The 16,915-nt window shown below is 48.5% G+C and overlaps 3 protein-coding genes across 6 annotated transcripts in view; 1 reads left to right on the top strand and 2 right to left on the bottom strand.

The window, feature by feature from the left end:
• The window catches only part of GAS8 (growth arrest specific 8), a 57,499-nt gene extending 46,609 nt beyond the window's left edge, over nucleotides 1-10,890 (bottom strand). Inside the window, exons 1-2 of one of the 4 annotated variants that reach the window (XM_021705639.2) lie at nucleotides 10,863-10,890; nucleotides 3,217-3,311 (exon numbers count right to left, since the gene is read on the bottom strand). The gene's annotated coding sequence lies outside the window, so the exon portion shown is untranslated. Of the gene's footprint in view, nucleotides 1-3,216; nucleotides 3,312-6,298; nucleotides 6,403-10,862 lie in introns of those variants that run through there. The other 3 variants (XM_021705637.1, XM_021705636.1, XM_021705638.1) reach the window with 3 other exon arrangements.
• The window catches only part of LOC123326897 (ATP-dependent zinc metalloprotease FtsH-like), a 15,433-nt gene extending 3,716 nt beyond the window's left edge, over nucleotides 1-11,717 (bottom strand). The window contains 4 exon segments of the mRNA XM_044922078.1: nucleotides 3,739-3,742; nucleotides 10,863-11,093; nucleotides 11,282-11,476; nucleotides 11,570-11,717. Of these exon segments, the coding sequence (XP_044778013.1) occupies nucleotides 3,739-3,742; nucleotides 10,863-11,093; nucleotides 11,282-11,476; nucleotides 11,570-11,717 (578 nt within the window).
• Nucleotides 11,718-11,849: 132 nt separating this feature from the next.
• On the top strand, nucleotides 11,850-14,016 carry LOC110591315 (tigger transposable element-derived protein 1). Its single transcript, XM_021702229.2, has one exon. The coding sequence runs from the start codon at nucleotides 12,022-12,024 to the stop codon at nucleotides 13,390-13,392; it is 1,371 nt and encodes a 456-aa protein (XP_021557904.2). The 5' UTR covers nucleotides 11,850-12,021; the 3' UTR covers nucleotides 13,393-14,016.
• Nucleotides 14,017-16,915: the final 2,899 nt, after the last annotated feature.

Genomic DNA, 16,915 nt, shown 5'->3' with positions numbered 1-16,915 from the left:
GGAAGGAAGGAAGGAAGGAAGGAAGGAAGGAAGGAAGGAAGGAAGGAAGGAAGGAAGGAAGATAGATAAAAATAAAAAGGGGCAAAACCTAGGGATGCCTGGGTGGCTCAGTCAGTGAAGCGTCTGCCTTCAGCTTAGGTCACGATCCCAGAGTCCTGGGATAGAGCCCCACGTTGGGCTTCCTGCTCAGCAGGGAGTCTGTTTCTCCCTCTCCCCACCTCCCCCGCTCATGCTCTTTCTCCCTCCCTTCCTCTCTTGATCTCTCTCTCAAATAAATAAAATCTTTTTAAAAAAAAATCCAAAGGCATGCAAACAACAGTCTTACACTAACTATAGTGCAGTCTTAGATCCAGAGCTGATTCAGGAAGCTTCTGTCCACCCAGCTGCAGGCACCACAAGAAAACAGTACCAGGGAGAATGAAAATGTAGTCCCAAAGGCCCACAAGCTATACCCAGCCATCTGCAAGTGGACATGCCCCTCTGGGAAGCTCTTCAAAAACACAGTTCAGGGGTGTCCCCGTTTCATTTTGCTATTCACTTGCTCTCAAAAGCATCTCAAACCACAACAACACAGCTCCTTCTGGAAAGTAAATAGAGGCTCAGGGTTGTGTGATGAGGACGTGTTCCCAACTGTGGAATCTCATGACTGCCCCACAAAGCTCAACAGTCCCGTAAGACAGCCTAATACTCGTTAAAGAAAGTCCTCAAAGAAACTAAACACCCCAGCTTCTCTTCTGCAACACAGTCACCAGACGGCAAGACCCCAACAACTCTCACATTAATGAGACAAGAGCTGGGGGCAACCTCACAGCCCCCATCACGCTCTAATCTCTTGTCTGGATCACTGCCCAGGGGACCTGTCTTACTTTCTCCAACACAGTACACTATCACCTGGGTGCACAGTTCAACATGGAGAAGCCAGAGATGTAGGGTATAAAACAGGCAGGGAGGGTCAGAATAAATGCTCAACCTTGCTTAGTGCAGGATGGTGAGTTCCTTCTTTATACTTTCATTTATTTCCCAAGTATTTCTTGCCATAGGCATGAAATACACTATAATTAGGAAAAACAGCAAAGCTATTTTAAATCAAAGACTGCTGCTTAAGTTTCAGGATATTGTAGTTTTTTATTCCCAAATAAGCCCTTAACAAAAGGCTATCTGTTCCAGATCATGGGCTTCGAAATGCCTCAAGGGCTCATGAGTGCCTGCACTGAAGTTTACTTATTTCCGGGACATGCTAAAACGTCATCAGGTGATCTCACAACAACTCAGGAGGGGCCGGGAGACACTGCAGCACTCCCAGGCTGGACTTCTCCAGCCCACACGCAAGTTCGTCTAAGTGCACAGGATCAGGTGCTTGGTGTGAGCCGGTAAGAGGCTGCCACCACTGTGTACCAGAGGGACTGAGCACAGGGCTGCGCGAGGTGAGCCGGGGAGGGAACACTCCACCCTTCAGTGCTCCAGGCTGTCCTCAGAACAAGCATTTCACTGTCAGCCGTGCCAGACCTCGAGGGAACTCTGGAATCTGTCCAGAATGCACACACAGGAAGACCCGTCTCACCCCTCCTCTCCTGCAGGAGGCAGGCCCTTGGGAGACAGGGGTGACGGCTGCCATTCCCCTCCCCTGTAGGGAGCAAGGGCCTCTCTGAGGACAGGCATGTGGGCAGATAACAAAGGCCTCAGCCATAGAGCCTGGTGGGAGACCACGGTTTCCTACAAACATCATCACACAGAAGAAGTCCAGATCGTAACAGTGTGCTGTTTAGGGTCACGGGCAAAGGGGGAGCAAGTCCTCCGCTCCTCTCTAAGTTTACACTCAAGCCTGAGGAGCACTTCACCCAAGCTCGGCACTCTGGAGGACAAGCACAGAGCCTGGAGTTGACAGTCGGGCCCACCCTGCTCAGGGTCAGCCGGCAGGGCAGAACTCCCCTTGAAAGCTAAGGAACAATGAAGTCAGGCCACGATGTGAAAGGGACATCCTTCCAGGAAGAAAGTGGGCATGAGAGTGTTCAGTGAGGTAGTTCCTGGAGAAAGTCAAAGTGTGTCTTGTCCGAACCCCAAGGCCGGGACTGCTCAGGGTCAGGGCCTGCAGAGCACATGCGTGAGCACCCGGGTAAACAGATTACAAATTCCCCTCACCAGACCGCTCGCCAGGGAACACTGCACGAAGTGCTTCCAGGTGATTTCCTTCCCAGAATCCAGACGTAGAAAAATCCCATGGAAACACCTGCCCCCAAAACAGCCAGACTGCAACAATCCTTGTCATCCCAAGGGAACTCCCGCTGTGGGAGAACACATTTTACAGTTAAATGAGGGTGGTTCCTTCATCAAACAGTGACTTCCTCCTTCAGACATCATGAAGGACATCATCCAAACACTCCCTCCTCACACTCACCATGCCCCCTCTGTGCGCAGTAAAGCCAGAGCCGGTCCTCGGGAGGAAAGGCATCTGCGTGGAATGCGTGAACACCAGGAAAGCAGCAGTTCAGCAGACCACCCAGGAGAAGCAGAACACCCAGAAAGAGCCAGCATTTCTGCGGTTATCTCTTCTCTGGGGCTTTTATCTATTTGTTTATGTTCAGTTAGCCAGCCTATAGTACGTCATTAGTTTTTGATGTAGTGTTCAACAATTCATTATCTGCATATAACACGTGCTCATCACCACAGGTACCCTCCTTAATGCCCATCACCCGGCTACCCAGTCCCCCCACCCCCCTCCCCTCTGTAACTCTCCCTTTGTTTCTCCGAGTCCAGTCTCTCCTGGTTTGTGCCCCTCTCTGATTCTTCCCATTCAGGTTTCCCTCCCTTCCCCTGTGGTCCTCCGCACTATTCCTTATGTTCCACATATGAGTGAAACCATATGGTAATATCTGGGTCTTTTAAAATTCAGATGGAGGGGCACCTGGGGTCTCAATCAGTTAAGCGTCTGCCTTCGGCTCAGGTCATAATCCCAGGGTCCTGGGATCGAGTCCCGCATCGGGCTCCCTGCTCAGCGGGGAGCCTCCTTCTCCCTCTCCCCCTGCCTGCCGCTCTGCCTACTTGTGCTCTCTGTCAAATAAATAAATTAATTAAATTAAATTAAATTAAAAAAAAAAAAAAAGAATCTCTGTGTCAGCTTGCTCCAGAACAAACGGGAGGACACAAAGCCTGAGCATGACAGTGCTTCCTTGGAGAAGGGACAGACTGTCTGGGTGTAGTCCTCAGATGCCCACAAACCTTCTGCATCCGTCTCCACCAGGCAAAGTCACTCTGCTTTCCTCCTCTCTTGCCTCTATCTGCTCCAGGCCCAGCATCCTTCGGCTCACTGGTTCCTAAGAGAAAACAAAGTCTGACCTCAGAAAACAGTAATTACAACCTCCCAGAGAAAGAGGATTCAGAGAAGAGAAAAATGCCTCCCAACATACACTTTTTCTAATACTGGTGCCTTCTGGAGCGAAACAGGGAGCAGGAAAGGAAGAGGCTGGGCAGAGCTGAAACATAACAGCAGCTCGTCCTGAAAGGTAGGAGAAAAGCCTGCTGTGCCCGTCTCAGGTCAGGGTGCAGGCTAGAGTGGTAGAAGCTGCCAGACCAGACCAACCCCAGACATTCCTTAAAACAATTTCTTAAAATCACCACAAAATCACCAGCGATTGGTACATACATGCCAGGCAGGACCCAGGAGGCATTACTTCTACAAAACTGGCCCTTTGTACACTCTTGCTTCTGATGCCCCCAAATGCTCTGCCCTGCATAACTCACCTTCCTAGGGAAAACAACAGATACCACTGAGAAGTAGCTTCAGATACATGTAAAATTCTTCAAATTTCACCTTGCTGGCTCCAAACCTGAGCCCACTAGCAAATCTTTCTTTCCTCTCAGGTAATAATCATCTTTCCATGCCAGTAAATGGGGCAAAGGAAGGAAGAAAGCAATGAGACAGGCTGACATAGGTGGACCACCTACAGAGGTCCGCTTCTCAAAAAAACCAGAATGCATGTCACCTGCTCTTGGACACAATCCCCCCCATTCTCCTCAGAACGCTGTGACCCAGAGTCTGGATGACTGAATCCAGCCCTGTAAGCCTCCTCCTGCAACACACACAGTTCAGATGACACACATCCAGCACTGTAAGCACTCTTGAAGGCCCCCACCTCACCCTTCTGTCGGGTGCAAAGTATGTTTTGGGGGAGATGGGTCTGATTCAGGACATGCCCACCTAGGGTCGAATGCCCCCATTTTCTCCAAGTACAATCTAAGGATCAGGAGGCTTGAACAGTCCTAGAAAGCTGCACACATCCAAAGAAAAACTCTCCCCTCCCCATGTAACTATATCAGTACATTTCCGGTTAAAATTTCCAAGAGGTGCTTTTACACACACGGTTTGACCTATGTGAAATTCAATTTATAAGAAGTATACATTTGAGGGGCGCCTGGGTGGCTCAGTTGGTTAAGCGATTGCCTTCGGCTCAGGTCATGATCCTGGAGTCCCTGGATCGAGTCCCGCATCGGGCTCCCTGCTCGGCAGGGAGCCTGCTTCTCCCTCTGACCCTCCCCCCTCTCATGTGCTCTCTGTCTCTCTCATTCTCTCTGTCTCAAATAAATAAATAAAATCTTTAAAAAAAAAAAAAAAAAAGAAGTATACATTTGGCCCTCCTGGTCCAGAGCTCCAACAACACTTGGAATTTCCTAGGTGGTAAAGGGATCTTTCGTTACTCATATCAAGCCTCTTTCAACCACACTTGAGTCTGTGTTAATGACGTGACTTTTGGAAAACCCCTGAGAATGGAAGCTGGGGGCGCCTGGGTGGCTCAGTTGGTTAAGTGACTGCCTTCGGCTCAGGTCATGATCCTGGAGTCCCTGGATCGAGTCCCACATCGGGATCCCTGCTCAGCGAGGAGCCTGCTTCTCCCTCTGACCCTCCCCCCTCTCATGTGCTCTCTCTCTCAAATAAATAAATAAAATCTTTAAAAAAAAAAAAAAAAAAAGGAAGCTGGTTGCCAAGAGAACCAACCACGTGATTAGAGGGTTAGAATTTTCATCCCCACCCCTAACCTCCAGGGAGGGGAGGGGGCTGGAGCCGAAATTAACCACCAATGGTCAATGATTTAATAAATCATGCCTGCGCAATGAAGCCTCCATATAAACCCAAAAGATCAGACTTTGGAGAGCTTCTAGGCTGGTGGACAAGAACACACCCATGTTCTATGCCAAACTTCAAGGGGACAGACAGTCCTATACTGGGGACCCTTCCAGACCTCACCCTTCACATTTCTTCATCCAGCTGTTCATTCATATCCTTTAACATCCTTTATAATAAACTGGTAATCTAGTAAGTACACTGGTTTCCTGAGTTCCGCAAGCCGCTCTAGCAAATTAATGGAACCCAAGGAGAGGGGGTCGTGGGAACCTCTGATTCACAGACAGTCAGTCAGAAACACAGGTGACAACCTGGACGTGGAACCAGCATCTGATGGGAGGTGGGGAGGAGGGGGCAGTCTTTCAGGACGGAACCCTTAACCTGGGGAATCTGATGCTAATTCCAGGTATAGAGTGTCAGAACTGGGTTAAACCGGAGGACACCCAGCTGGTGTCCCAGAATTGCATGGTGGGGAAACACCCCCCCAACCCACAACACATATACAAGTTTGTGACCAGACTCAATGCAGAGGCACACAAAATTCATTTTTCCATAAGAACCTGGGAAAGTAACCCAAACTTAGGGAAAAAATAGTTCCCCTGGGGCGCCCGGGTGACTCAGTCGTTAAGCGTCTGCCTTCAGCTCAGGTCATGGTCCCCGGGTCCTGGGATCGAGCCCCGCATCGGGCTCCCTGCTCAGAGGGAAGCCTGCTTCTCCCTCTCCCACTCCCCCTGCTTGTGTTCTCTCTCTCGCTGTATCTCTGTCAAATAAATAAATAAAATCTTTAAAAAAAATAAAAAAATAAAGTGAGTTAGAAATAATACTAAAAAAAAAAAAAAAATCGTTCCCCTAAGGAAAAGGTGGTCTCACAGAGCTTCTGAGGCCGATCCATCCATGGTCATGTTTCTCCACAGACAGTAAACAAGAGCAAATGTAAAGGCCTGAGGAAGAAGCCCAACAAGCCCCAGGACAACCAGGCCATAGTCGTGTCCCGTCCCGTTCACACTATTCCAGCAACCCAAACCAAAGCCATGGAAGCCCAAAGGCCTAGGTGACCCAGGAATGGACAAACATATTACAGGATAGAGTAAAAATCTGTATATTGTAGCAAAGCATGTAAACACACCTCCTTGGGCCTCTTCCTATTCCGCAAGCAGGAGACATTTCACAGAAGAAACACACCTGATAAATACTCACTTCACCAATCCACATCACCAAACTCTGAGGCCTGGGATCTGAATGAAGAAGGGGGTGAGTCAGGGGGACGCCTGGGTGGCTCAGTCGGTTGAGCGTCTGCCTTCAGCTCAGGTCATGATCCCAGGGTCCTGGGATCGAGTCCCGCATCGGGCTCCCTGCTCCGCGGGGAGCCTGCTTCTCCCTCTGCCTCTGTCTCTCTCTCTGTCTCTCATGAATAAATAAAAAAAAAAAAAAAAAAAAAGAAGGGGGTGAGTCAGGAGAGATGGCCACGACACGCAAGGGAAAGAGGATGCCAACACAACACACGCACGGGCCCGCCTGCTTGTCACCTCCCAAGGAGATTAACCCCTAAGGTAGTGAATGCCTTACAAATATAAAACTCTGAAAGTCTGATTTGTCAAACTGACCCTTGTACCTCTTCTTAGAGTTACTGGTTTTTCTAAGTCTCCATTTCTTCTACTCTTAAAGAACTTCTCAAACCGTTAAGGACAAAATGATGAGGTTCTTGAACTTTAAAAGCACACATCACACTCAGATAAGCAACCATACCGTCAGACCAAGAAAGAGAATAAGAGAAATCAGTTTTCTCTCCTGACTTCTTACTTGGTGCAATCAACATGCACCTACAAGCCTCACACACAGGGTCTCCAAGGGGACACAGAGCACTGAGCACAGTCCTACCCTCGGCTAGGAGAGCAGACGTGCTCCAAGCTAACTGCAGTCTGTACATCATCTCTGTTCTGCTTTCCAAACATGAGGCTCAGCTTGGGTGCACTCAGACGTGTAGAAACAAAGGTTTGTTCTCACGTATCCCAAAAGATTCACCTAGGAACTTCCTTCTGAAAGAGTTTCTCTTCCACTGTCCCATCAAAACCATAAAGACTGGAGAAGGTGCTAGAGTGACCCAGAAATGGCTCAATACAGAAGCTAGACAAAGGAGAGGCATAGGGTATCCTGAGTCAACACACACCCTGTCCCCTGGTTCCCCCGCTATGGGGGAAACACTGAGGAAGTCTCACTCAGTTCCTGTGAACATTATGCTAATGATCGTAAAGAAAAATAGGTACCTTCGGGTGGTTTTGAACACAGCCACTGAGAAAATGATTAAGTCTGGCCCGTAGAGCCAGTGGCTGAACGTAGATCCCCTGGAGGCACTGAAAGGGGAGAGAGGATTAGCTTCTTCTGCAATTTGATGGGATATTTTCTCATAGATGAATTACAGGTGGGAAGGGACAGGATGTGGGCTGAAGTATAAGGTGGCTGCCTTTACTTACCCGCTTAAATGTCCCATTAAAATACGATTCAAACAGGATAAATGGGAACTAAATTCACCGCAGAAACGCATAAAGAATTTGTACAGCTATTGCTGTCAACGCCCCCTCAATTCTACAACCATTTCTTGCCTGAGGCAATTTTGGTCCCCAAAACCATTATAGTCTCAAAACGTGATTCTAAGATTAAATCATGCAGATTTAAAACCAAAGGATACTATAACTTATCTTTGATCAGCCAAAGGTTAATGTTTTGTCAGGCTAAGGAAGACAAGCACTTTTCCAGATCCTGTATTTTCTTCAATCCTCGAAGAGGAAAATGCCTATTTTTACCATAAACTAACAATATTTAACATCAGTTAAGAGCAGAACAACTTAAGTTTTTCACTATTATAGGTCAAAAGCCCTTAGGACAAAAACAAGCACAAGAAAGGGGCACCTGGGTGGCTCAGTTGGCTAAGTGTCTGACTCTTGATTTCGGCTCAGGTCATGATCTCAGGGTCACGCGACTGAGCCCCACATCCACACTCAGCATGGAGTCTGCTTGGGATTCTCTCTCCCTCTGCCTCTGCCCCTCCTCCCACTCACTCTCTAAATAAATAAACAAATAAAATCTGGAAAAAAAAAAAACACAAAAAAACAAAAACCTGGGAGAAATCCAAACAGGGAAGATTAGAAAGGAGATGCAGCGAGTAAGGGTGATGAGGCCACTGGAACTTCTGCACCATGAACAAAACTGCCTGCAGCAGCAAGTCACTGCGCACAACAGGACCAGAGCCTGATGCAGAAGGAATCATGAAACCATGAAGGCGTGTTACTGTAACGGGAAATCTAAACAAAGAAGAACAGAGGTGGTGACCGGCTGGGTGGGTGCTCCTCTGCCACCTCCTCCAGTCCTCGCCATCTGTCCTACGAAGGCAGGTGCTACTAGGCCCACTGCAGAAGTGGAAAGTTTAGAGAGGTGAGTGCCTGAAGCAAGACAAGCCGGAGCTGGAGGTGTATGAGGAGAAACCAAACCTCCCAGGGTTTCTACAGCCCTGGAGGTGCTAAGTACTGCCATTCAGGCCTTCAAAACTTGATAAAATACCAACTCCTTTATTTCAATTCATGACTTAATGCTTTTCTGATTTGGGTTAGGGGACCACATTAGGTCAGATGCAGCTCTCGGGGACACAGTCTACCATCTGTTCTTGCTGTTCTGTTCAGATGACCTTTTTAAATTGGTCTTTGCATGGGGCGCCTGGGTGGCTCAGTTGTTAAGCATCTGCCTTCAGCTCGGGTCATGGTCCCAGGGTCCTGGGATCGAGCCCCGCGTCGGGCTCCCTGCTCGGCGGGAAGGCTGCTTCTCCCTCTCCCGCTGCCCCTGCTTGTGTTCCCTCTCTCGCTGTGTCTCTCTCTGTCAAATAAATAAATAAATCTTTAAAAATAAATACATAAATTGGTCTTTGCATAGGCAAGGCCAAGATGTCAGGTTGGGCACAGCAAGCCTCCCTTCAACAGGCAAAGCGCCACTGTCCTTCTCTTCCAGTTAGATCATCAGTCAGGTTACCCTGGTGTCTCAGACTCACACAAATGCAAACCCAGCAGGCACTGGCTATTCAATCTGCTAGCAAGCTTCTGCTCCATGGCTCACTTCCCTCACCACTCACCTATCCCACCTAAAATAACATGGCATTTACCCCTCTCCATTCCCTTCTCTTCGTTTTCTACTTCCCTGTTCTGCTTCCTTTTCCTTCATACCTCATTTAACCACCTAACATGCCATGACTTGCTTGTTGTCTGGTTCTCCTCTTGCATGGCAGGGACAGTGCAGCAAGATCACCGAATTAGAAAATAACTGCATGGAAAGCTCCGGAACATAAGCTTCCCTTGAGGGTACATCTTTTAACTGTAAAGCAGATTGTGACTACTTCTCCAGTTCTTGCATGCCCTCCCTCTTCAGTCTGCAAATAAAGCAGAGCAGCCCATGAGGCATCCTGTTCACCATGGTATCTCCAGCTTGTTGATCCTCAACAAATAATGACCCAGTCTGGGGAAAGAAACTCAAAGATCATCCAAGTTCCTTCATAACTAAAACCACCGAGGTCCACGGAAGTTCAGTGGCTCGTGACACACTTGCGCTGTACATCAGTTACTGACTTCCACTGTGTGTTAATAACCAGAACAGCCCTCTGCAATGCTGAGATGCCACAGGCAAAGGGGTCTGTTTTCGCTGGTATTTCTAGAAACAAACTGACTCGCAACATCTCCAAAATGAATAGGGATGAAAGAGAAAAGCTCATTACTAAGGACAGAAGATGAATCCATGAAATCCTTCTTCCTCTTTCACTACTGTCTGAAAACCACGAAACTTTTCTTGGATCAAAATTCAGAAACTCCACATTTGTGCATTAGAAAAAAATTAAGTCAATGGGCTCACTGCCTCCTGCGATGTATCAATCAATTCAGAAGTAGAACAGGGGCACCTGTGGCTCAGTGGCAGAGCAATCAACTCTCGGTTTCGGCTCAGGTCATAATCTCATGGATCCTGAGATGGGAGCCCTGCCTCAACCTCCTCACTCAGCGGGGCATCTCCTTGAAGAGTCTCTCCCCCTACCTCTCCCCCTGTTCTTGCTCTCTCTAAAATAAATAATTCTTTTTTTTTTTAAGATTTTATCTATTTATTTGAGATAGAGAGAGAGAACAAGGACAGGGGAGCAGAGGGAGAGCGAGAAGCAGACTCCCCGCGGAGCAGGGAGCCGGATGGGGGGCTCGATCCCAGAACGCTGGGATTATGACCTGAGCCGAAGGCAGACGCTTAACCGACTGAGCCACCCAGGCGCCCCTAAAATAAATAAATCTTTAAAAAAAAAAAAAAGAAATAGAGGGCGCCTGGGTGGCTCAGTCGGTTAAGCGACTGCCTTCGGCTCAGGTCATGATCCTGGAGTCCCGGGATCGAGTCCCGCATCGGGCTCCTGCTCGGCGGGGGGTCTGCTTCTCCCTCTGACTCTCCTCCCTCTCCTGCTCTCTGTCTCTCATTCTCTCTCTAAAATAAATAAATAAAATCTTTTAAAAAACAAAACAAAAAAAAAAACAGCGCCTTCCTGCAGGACCGGTTTGAGACTTACAAGGCGGCCGCCGGGCGGGCAATGCGGTGGTCGCCGCCGCCAAGCCCCGTTCCCCCGTTCCCCCCGCCCCTACCCCGTGACATCCGGCGCAGCCGGAGGGCGTCACCGCGGCGTCGAGCGCAGCCCCCGCCCCCGCCCCGGAACGCCGGCGGGCAGAACCTCCCCGCTCACCTGCCGGGCTGTTCCGGCGGGGGCTCTTACGCCTGTCCTGGCCGTCCTGCCGCCTCTTGGGCCACCGCCGCATCTCCACAGCACGGCGAGCGGCCCGGCCGCCGGCAGCCGCTACCCGCCGGTGAGACAGTCCCGGCCCCCGACCTCGCGCCGCTCGAGCGCGCGCAGGCGCAGAACAGCGCCACACCCCCGAGCCGGTCCCCGCGCGCGCGGAGACCTCGCGCGTGCGCACTAAGGACACGGAGCCGGCTCGGGGCCTCTCCGTGGGTGTCGACCCTATCACCTGACTTTCTAAGGATCGGAACGTGCGCACTGTGTTCTCTTACCCAGGCGGTGGAGCACAGAAACCCCAGCGACCGGCTCGGGGCCCAGATGCTCTGTCGACTGATTTTAAGTCGGGCACCTCCAAGGACACATACTTCCCGGGTCCTCCATAGGAAGCGGCTCGCGAGAGCGCACGCCAGCCCCGGCTCCGTCCCCCTCCGCGGCCGCTGCCGCCGGCGCCCCTCGGGAGCGGCCTTCCCGGCTGGGCGGCTGCTTCCGTGTCCGTCGCGAGCGAAGGCACTGATTCGGGGTGTACCGGGCAGCATTATTCCCTTGCACGGCCTTGTTTTCTGGGTCACAGAAACCCGCGCCGGCTGTAATGTTCCTGCAGAGGTGCTGTCCGGGCGTCGGACGCTCTGACACCAGGGGCCCACGCTGCCTACCTTCCAGTCGAGCAGGAACGAGCCGGTTTCTGCCACAGCGGGGCCGGCCGGCCTTTGCTGACCTTTTCACGCCTCCGGCCTGCACCTCCTGGCAGCCACATTTTCTCTGCCATGTTTTGCGAGGGAGCATGGAGTAGCCGTGGGCCATCTTGCACGTGAGACTGCTGTGGTTTTACTACATTTTGGAGGCAAAGATGCCTGGGAAGAGGTCCCTGAAGGCAGCAGTCTTCCCAAGTGCCAAAAGGGAACGGAAAGCAATTACCCTCGACATAAAATTGGAAGTGTTAAGACGATTTGAAGTGGGTGAAAAGCTCAGCCAGATCGCAAAAGCCTTAGGCCTCGCTGTTTCTACAGTGGCTACAATCCGAGATAATAAAGAAAAAATCAAAGCAAATTCACAAATAGCTACTCCCTTGAGAGCCTCCCGGTTGACTCGCCATCGGAGTGCAGTCATGGAGACCATGGAGCGCCTGCTGCATGTGTGGCTTGAAGACCAGAGCCAGCGAAACGTGCCCCTGAGTGTCACCGTTATTCAGGAGAAGGCTAAGAGTTTGTTTGATGACCTACAGCGTGAAAGAGGCGGAAGCTCTCAAACAGAAAAGTTTAGTGCAAGTAAAGGGTGGTTTGTGAGATTCAAGGAGCGCCATCGTTTGCCCCGCTTCAAGTTGAACAGCACAGCTCCTGGAAACAAGGATGTATATCCAGAAGTGCTGAGAAGCATCATTGAAGAAGGTGAGTACGCCCCTCAGCAAGTTTTTAATGTAGATGAGACAGGGCTTTACTGGAAGAGAATGCCTGGAGGAATGTTTATTTCTGTGGAAGAGCAAGCTGAGCCAGGCTTTAAATCTTCCAAAGATCGCTTGATGCTGCTTCTTGGTGGTAATGCAGCTGGGGACTTTAAGTTGAAGCCCTTATTGGTGTACCACTTGGAAAATCCCAAGGCTCTGCAAGGGTACTCCAAGCCCAATTTGCCTGTGATTTGGCGCTCAAACAAAAAGGCATGGGCAACCAGGAGCATCTTTCAGGAGTGGTTCACATACTTCTTTTGCCCTGCCGTTGAAAAATACTGTGCCCAAAATCATCTCACCAACAAAGCGTTGCTCATCCTAGACGGTGCACCATGCCACCCAGTAAATCTGAGTGATCTGTCTGATAATGTCAGAGTGGAATATCTTCACGACGGTACAGCTGACTCAGTCCAGCCCATGGGTCAAGGCATAACCTCTACCTTCAAAGCTCATTACGTGAGAAGAACTTTTGAGCACATCCTAGAAGCAACAGATGGAGAGGATACAGCCATGATCAGGGAGTTTTGGAGAAACTACAGCATCATGGATGCTGTAGACAACATTGCGGTAGCTTGGGAGGAGCTCAGACCAGAAACAATGAACAGTGTGTGGAAGAAGATTTGGCCAGAGTGTGTTCAGTTCCAGAGTGTTTCCCAAACAGATAACATAGCACAGCTTCAACAAAATATTGTGACCCTTGCCAAGAATGTGGCTTTTGAAGAGGTTGTAGAAGCTGATGTGGACCAGTTGCTGAGGTCCCACGAGGAAGATCTCTCAAATGAGGAGCTGATGCAGCTGGAACAGGAGCCTGCAGGAGAGCAGGAGAGTGAAGATGTTCCACCTGCCCTGCGCCAGTTAACCACAGGAGAGCTGTCAGCAGCCTTCTCACATTTTGAGGCAGGCTTGCAAGTCCTTACCAGTAACAGCCCTGATGACGAGTGGAAACTGCAAGTTTCAAGAGCAATCAATGATGCAATAAACTGCTACAGGGAACTGTACAAGGAGAAAAAGCGACGCTCAGAGCAACTCTCTTAGATCAGTTTTCAGTGGGTGTAACCAAACGTTCATCAAAGTACAGCCAGATGCAACAAGATGACCTCAAGGGATGAGGCCCAGCCAAGCCTCTCTACTTCCAAGATGCTTTACATCTCTGGAAACTCTGCTTCTGGTATTTTCATTTTGACACTTGAGAGTATCAAATTTTGTCATTAAAATTTCATTTAAATATGTGCTTTAGAATAACTGCATGCAAGAATACCCAGGAAAATATTTCTTTAAAAAGAGAAAACTGCAAAGAGGAGACTATAAAGCTTCTGTGATTACATCAGTGCAGTAGTTAGACCTGTGGAATAAGATAGAAAGCCCAGAGTTTTGTCTTGTTTTTTTTTTTAATGGTGCAAGACAACTGGTTAATCATTTGGAAAAAGATAAAATTAGATCCATGCCTCACAGCATACATAAGAATGAACAAACAGATCAGGGATCCAAAAAGTAAAAAATGAAACCATATGAATACTACAGAAACACATAGATGAATGCCTCTTTGACCTGGTGGCTGGGAAATTTTCTGACTTAAAATCCGGATGAGGGGCGCCTGGGTGGCTCAGTCGTTAAGCGTCTGCCTTCGGCTCAGGTCATGATCCCAGGGTCCTGGATCGAGCCCCGCATCGGGCTCCCTGCTCAGCGGGAAGCCTGCTTCTCCCTCTCCCACTCCCCCTGCTTGTGTTCCCTCTCTCGCTGTCTCTCTCTCTGTCAAATAAATAAATAAAATCTTTAAAAAAAAAAAATCCGGATGAAATAAGAAAAGTTAATCAATTTGACTATATAAAAATGTAACGGGCGCCTGGGTGGCTCAGTCGTTAAGTGTCTGCCTTCGGCTCTGGTCATGATCCCAGGGTCCTGGATCGAGCCCTGCATCGGGCTCCCTGCTCCGCAGGAAGCCTGCTTCTCCCTCTCCCACTCCCTCTGCTTGTGTTCCCTTTCTCTCTGTGTCTCTCTCTGTCAAATAAATAAAATCTTGAAAAAAAAAAAAAAGTAACAAAAGAACTTTTCCAATGGGGGAAAATCACTACAAACAAGGGCAAAAGCAGTTGACAAACTGAAAGAAAATACTTGCAACATAATATCCCTGATATGTGAAGAACTCTTAGGATTAAGAAGAAAAAAATACCAAAAATCCAACAGGAAAGTGGACAAAGGATGTAATTCACAAATAAATAAATTAGATCTTGAAGCATAGGAAAAGAAGTTCAGCCTCATTCATAATTAGAGAAATGCAAATTAAAGCTACACAGAAAACACATCTCACTAGATAGGCAAATAATCAGAAAGTATGACTACATATTCTGTTGGTGAGGCTCTGGGGTAATAGGCACCTCATGCATTGCTGATGGTACAAAGCAAATTGGTACAACCCTTATGGAGGGACACTAGATATTCACAAAAAACAGATTTCTTTTGATTTAACAATCCCACTATTAGGATTGTACCCTGAAGATATACCTCCAACAAAAGAAAATGCATGTGCATAGATTATTTGTTGCATCCTTGTTTGTAACTGCAAAAGTGAGGAGACAGCCTGAATATTCATCTATAGAAGAGTGTTCAAATATGAAATGGCTATTATACGCAATGGACTATAATCTAGATGTAAGTGATGAAACACTAATGAAAGAGGAAGAACGGATGGGGAGTGGTTTCCAGGGTATACTCTTTTTTTTTTTTTTAATTTTTTTTAGATTTTATTTATTTATTTGAGAGAGAGAGAGAGAGAGCACATGAGAGGGGGGAGGGTCAGAGGGAGGAGCAGACTCCCCGCCGAGCAGGGAGCCTGATGCGGGACTCGATCCTGGGACTCCAGGATCATGACCTGAGCCGAAGGCAGCCGCTCAACCAACTGAGCCACCCAGGCGCCCTCCAGGGTATACTCTTAATTGAAAAAAGCAACATGCAAGAGACTAGTATGCTGCCGTCTTTGTGGAAGAAAGAAGGGGGAAGGAAATAAAATATATATGTATCTTACTCATTTTTGCAAAAAGAAACACAGGAAGGAGAAACCAGACTAAAGGGATTGGTTACCTGGTAGGGGGAAGGAGTGGAAAGGAGCAAAGGAATGAGAGGGGAGGGGGATATCTGACCGGCCTTTTATAAAGCTTTCTTTTAAGGGGCACCTGGGTGGGTCAGTCAGTTAAGCGTCTGCCTTCAGCTCGGATCATGGTCCCGGGGTCAGGCACCACATCGGGCTTCCTGCTCAGCGGGGAGTCTGCGTCTCCCTCTGCCCGCCGCGCCCTGTTCGTGCCCTCTCTCTCTCAAATAAAATCTTAGGCAAAAAATAACAATTAGCTTGTGTTTTTTAAAGGTATCCATGTCATGCACCCTTCCAAAATAAAAACGGCTAAATATACGTAGCAGCTGAATGGCAAAATCTGAATAAATTTTGTTATAGATTCTATGATACCATGTTGGTGTTAATTTCTGGGGATAATTGAACGTGGCCATGTGATATCCTTGTTTGGGAGGAACAGACACAGGTATTTAGAGGCAAAGGGGCATCACCTCTGCAACTTACTGCCAAATGGCTCAGAAAAAGAAATGTGCATATGGGAAGAAAGAATATAGCAAATGGGGCAAATGTTAATATTTAGGGAGTCCAGGAGGTGAGTATATGGGAATGTTTTTGCAGTCTTTCTGTAAACCTAAATTTGTCAAAATATAAATGGTAAAAATACTATTGCATCACCTGAAAGAGAGGGAAAACATACTTCATCTTTCATCGACTATCCGAAGGGTAGCTTTACAGTTATTTGTAGCTGGAGGTGTGTGCTCACACATGCCAGCATCAGGCCCACAGACAGCCCTTCCACACCGTCCCTCCAGCTCTCCAGTTTCTTTAGGCATAGAGTTGCAGTCTATCGGCCTATCTGAATTGCAACTGGGTGTGGATGATGTATAAAGACACCTTCTAAAGCAGAAGATTGCATATGTCCTCTGGGTCATGGCCCCTTTGAGATCCTGGTCACAACTGCAGATCATATCTCTGAAAAGAATGTACATATACAGAGGCTTGGATGTAATTTGGGAGGGGGGCAGTTATGGTTCTCCCAAAGCCCACGGGAATGGTCTGGAGTTGCAGTGAGGGCCCTTTTTGGATCTAGCTTGTGAAAGAGGCTGCCAGGAGCCGGACATGTGACTTGCATGACCAGCCAGTTTCTCGATGACTGCGTTGGGTGAACAAGATAATCCTTCCACAATGAGGACTCTAGAAGACACAGTTTCTATTTACTGAGCATTCTCTGCACGCCAGGCTCAGTGCTCAATGCTTCCTAGAACGTAAACACCCCACAAGGTATGTGTTTTCATCGTTCACAGAAACTGAGCTGAGGGGAATCCACACACTTAGCCCTCTGTCTGACACCCATCAAGAACTCCTCCCCAGAACAGATCACATTGGACCCCACTAGATGGGGAAGACTGTGGACTTTCCCTAAGCCTGCACTTGGTCTGCATGTCAAAAAACCCTGCCTTGTCCCCAATTCACCACACGCACCAGAGTCTAGAG

Source organism: Neomonachus schauinslandi, chromosome 16 (assembly GCF_002201575.2).
Source record: "Neomonachus schauinslandi chromosome 16, ASM220157v2, whole genome shotgun sequence".
Lineage (NCBI taxonomy): Eukaryota > Metazoa > Chordata > Mammalia > Carnivora > Phocidae > Neomonachus > Neomonachus schauinslandi.
Note: the sequence above shows the minus strand (reverse complement) of the source record. Positions and strands in the feature narration are given on the sequence as shown.

Excerpts from the sequence above, each read along its gene's own strand:
- LOC110591315 (XM_021702229.2), top strand. The coding sequence starts at position 12,022 with ATGGAGACCATGGAGCGCCTGCTGCATGTGTGGCTTGAAGACCAGAGC.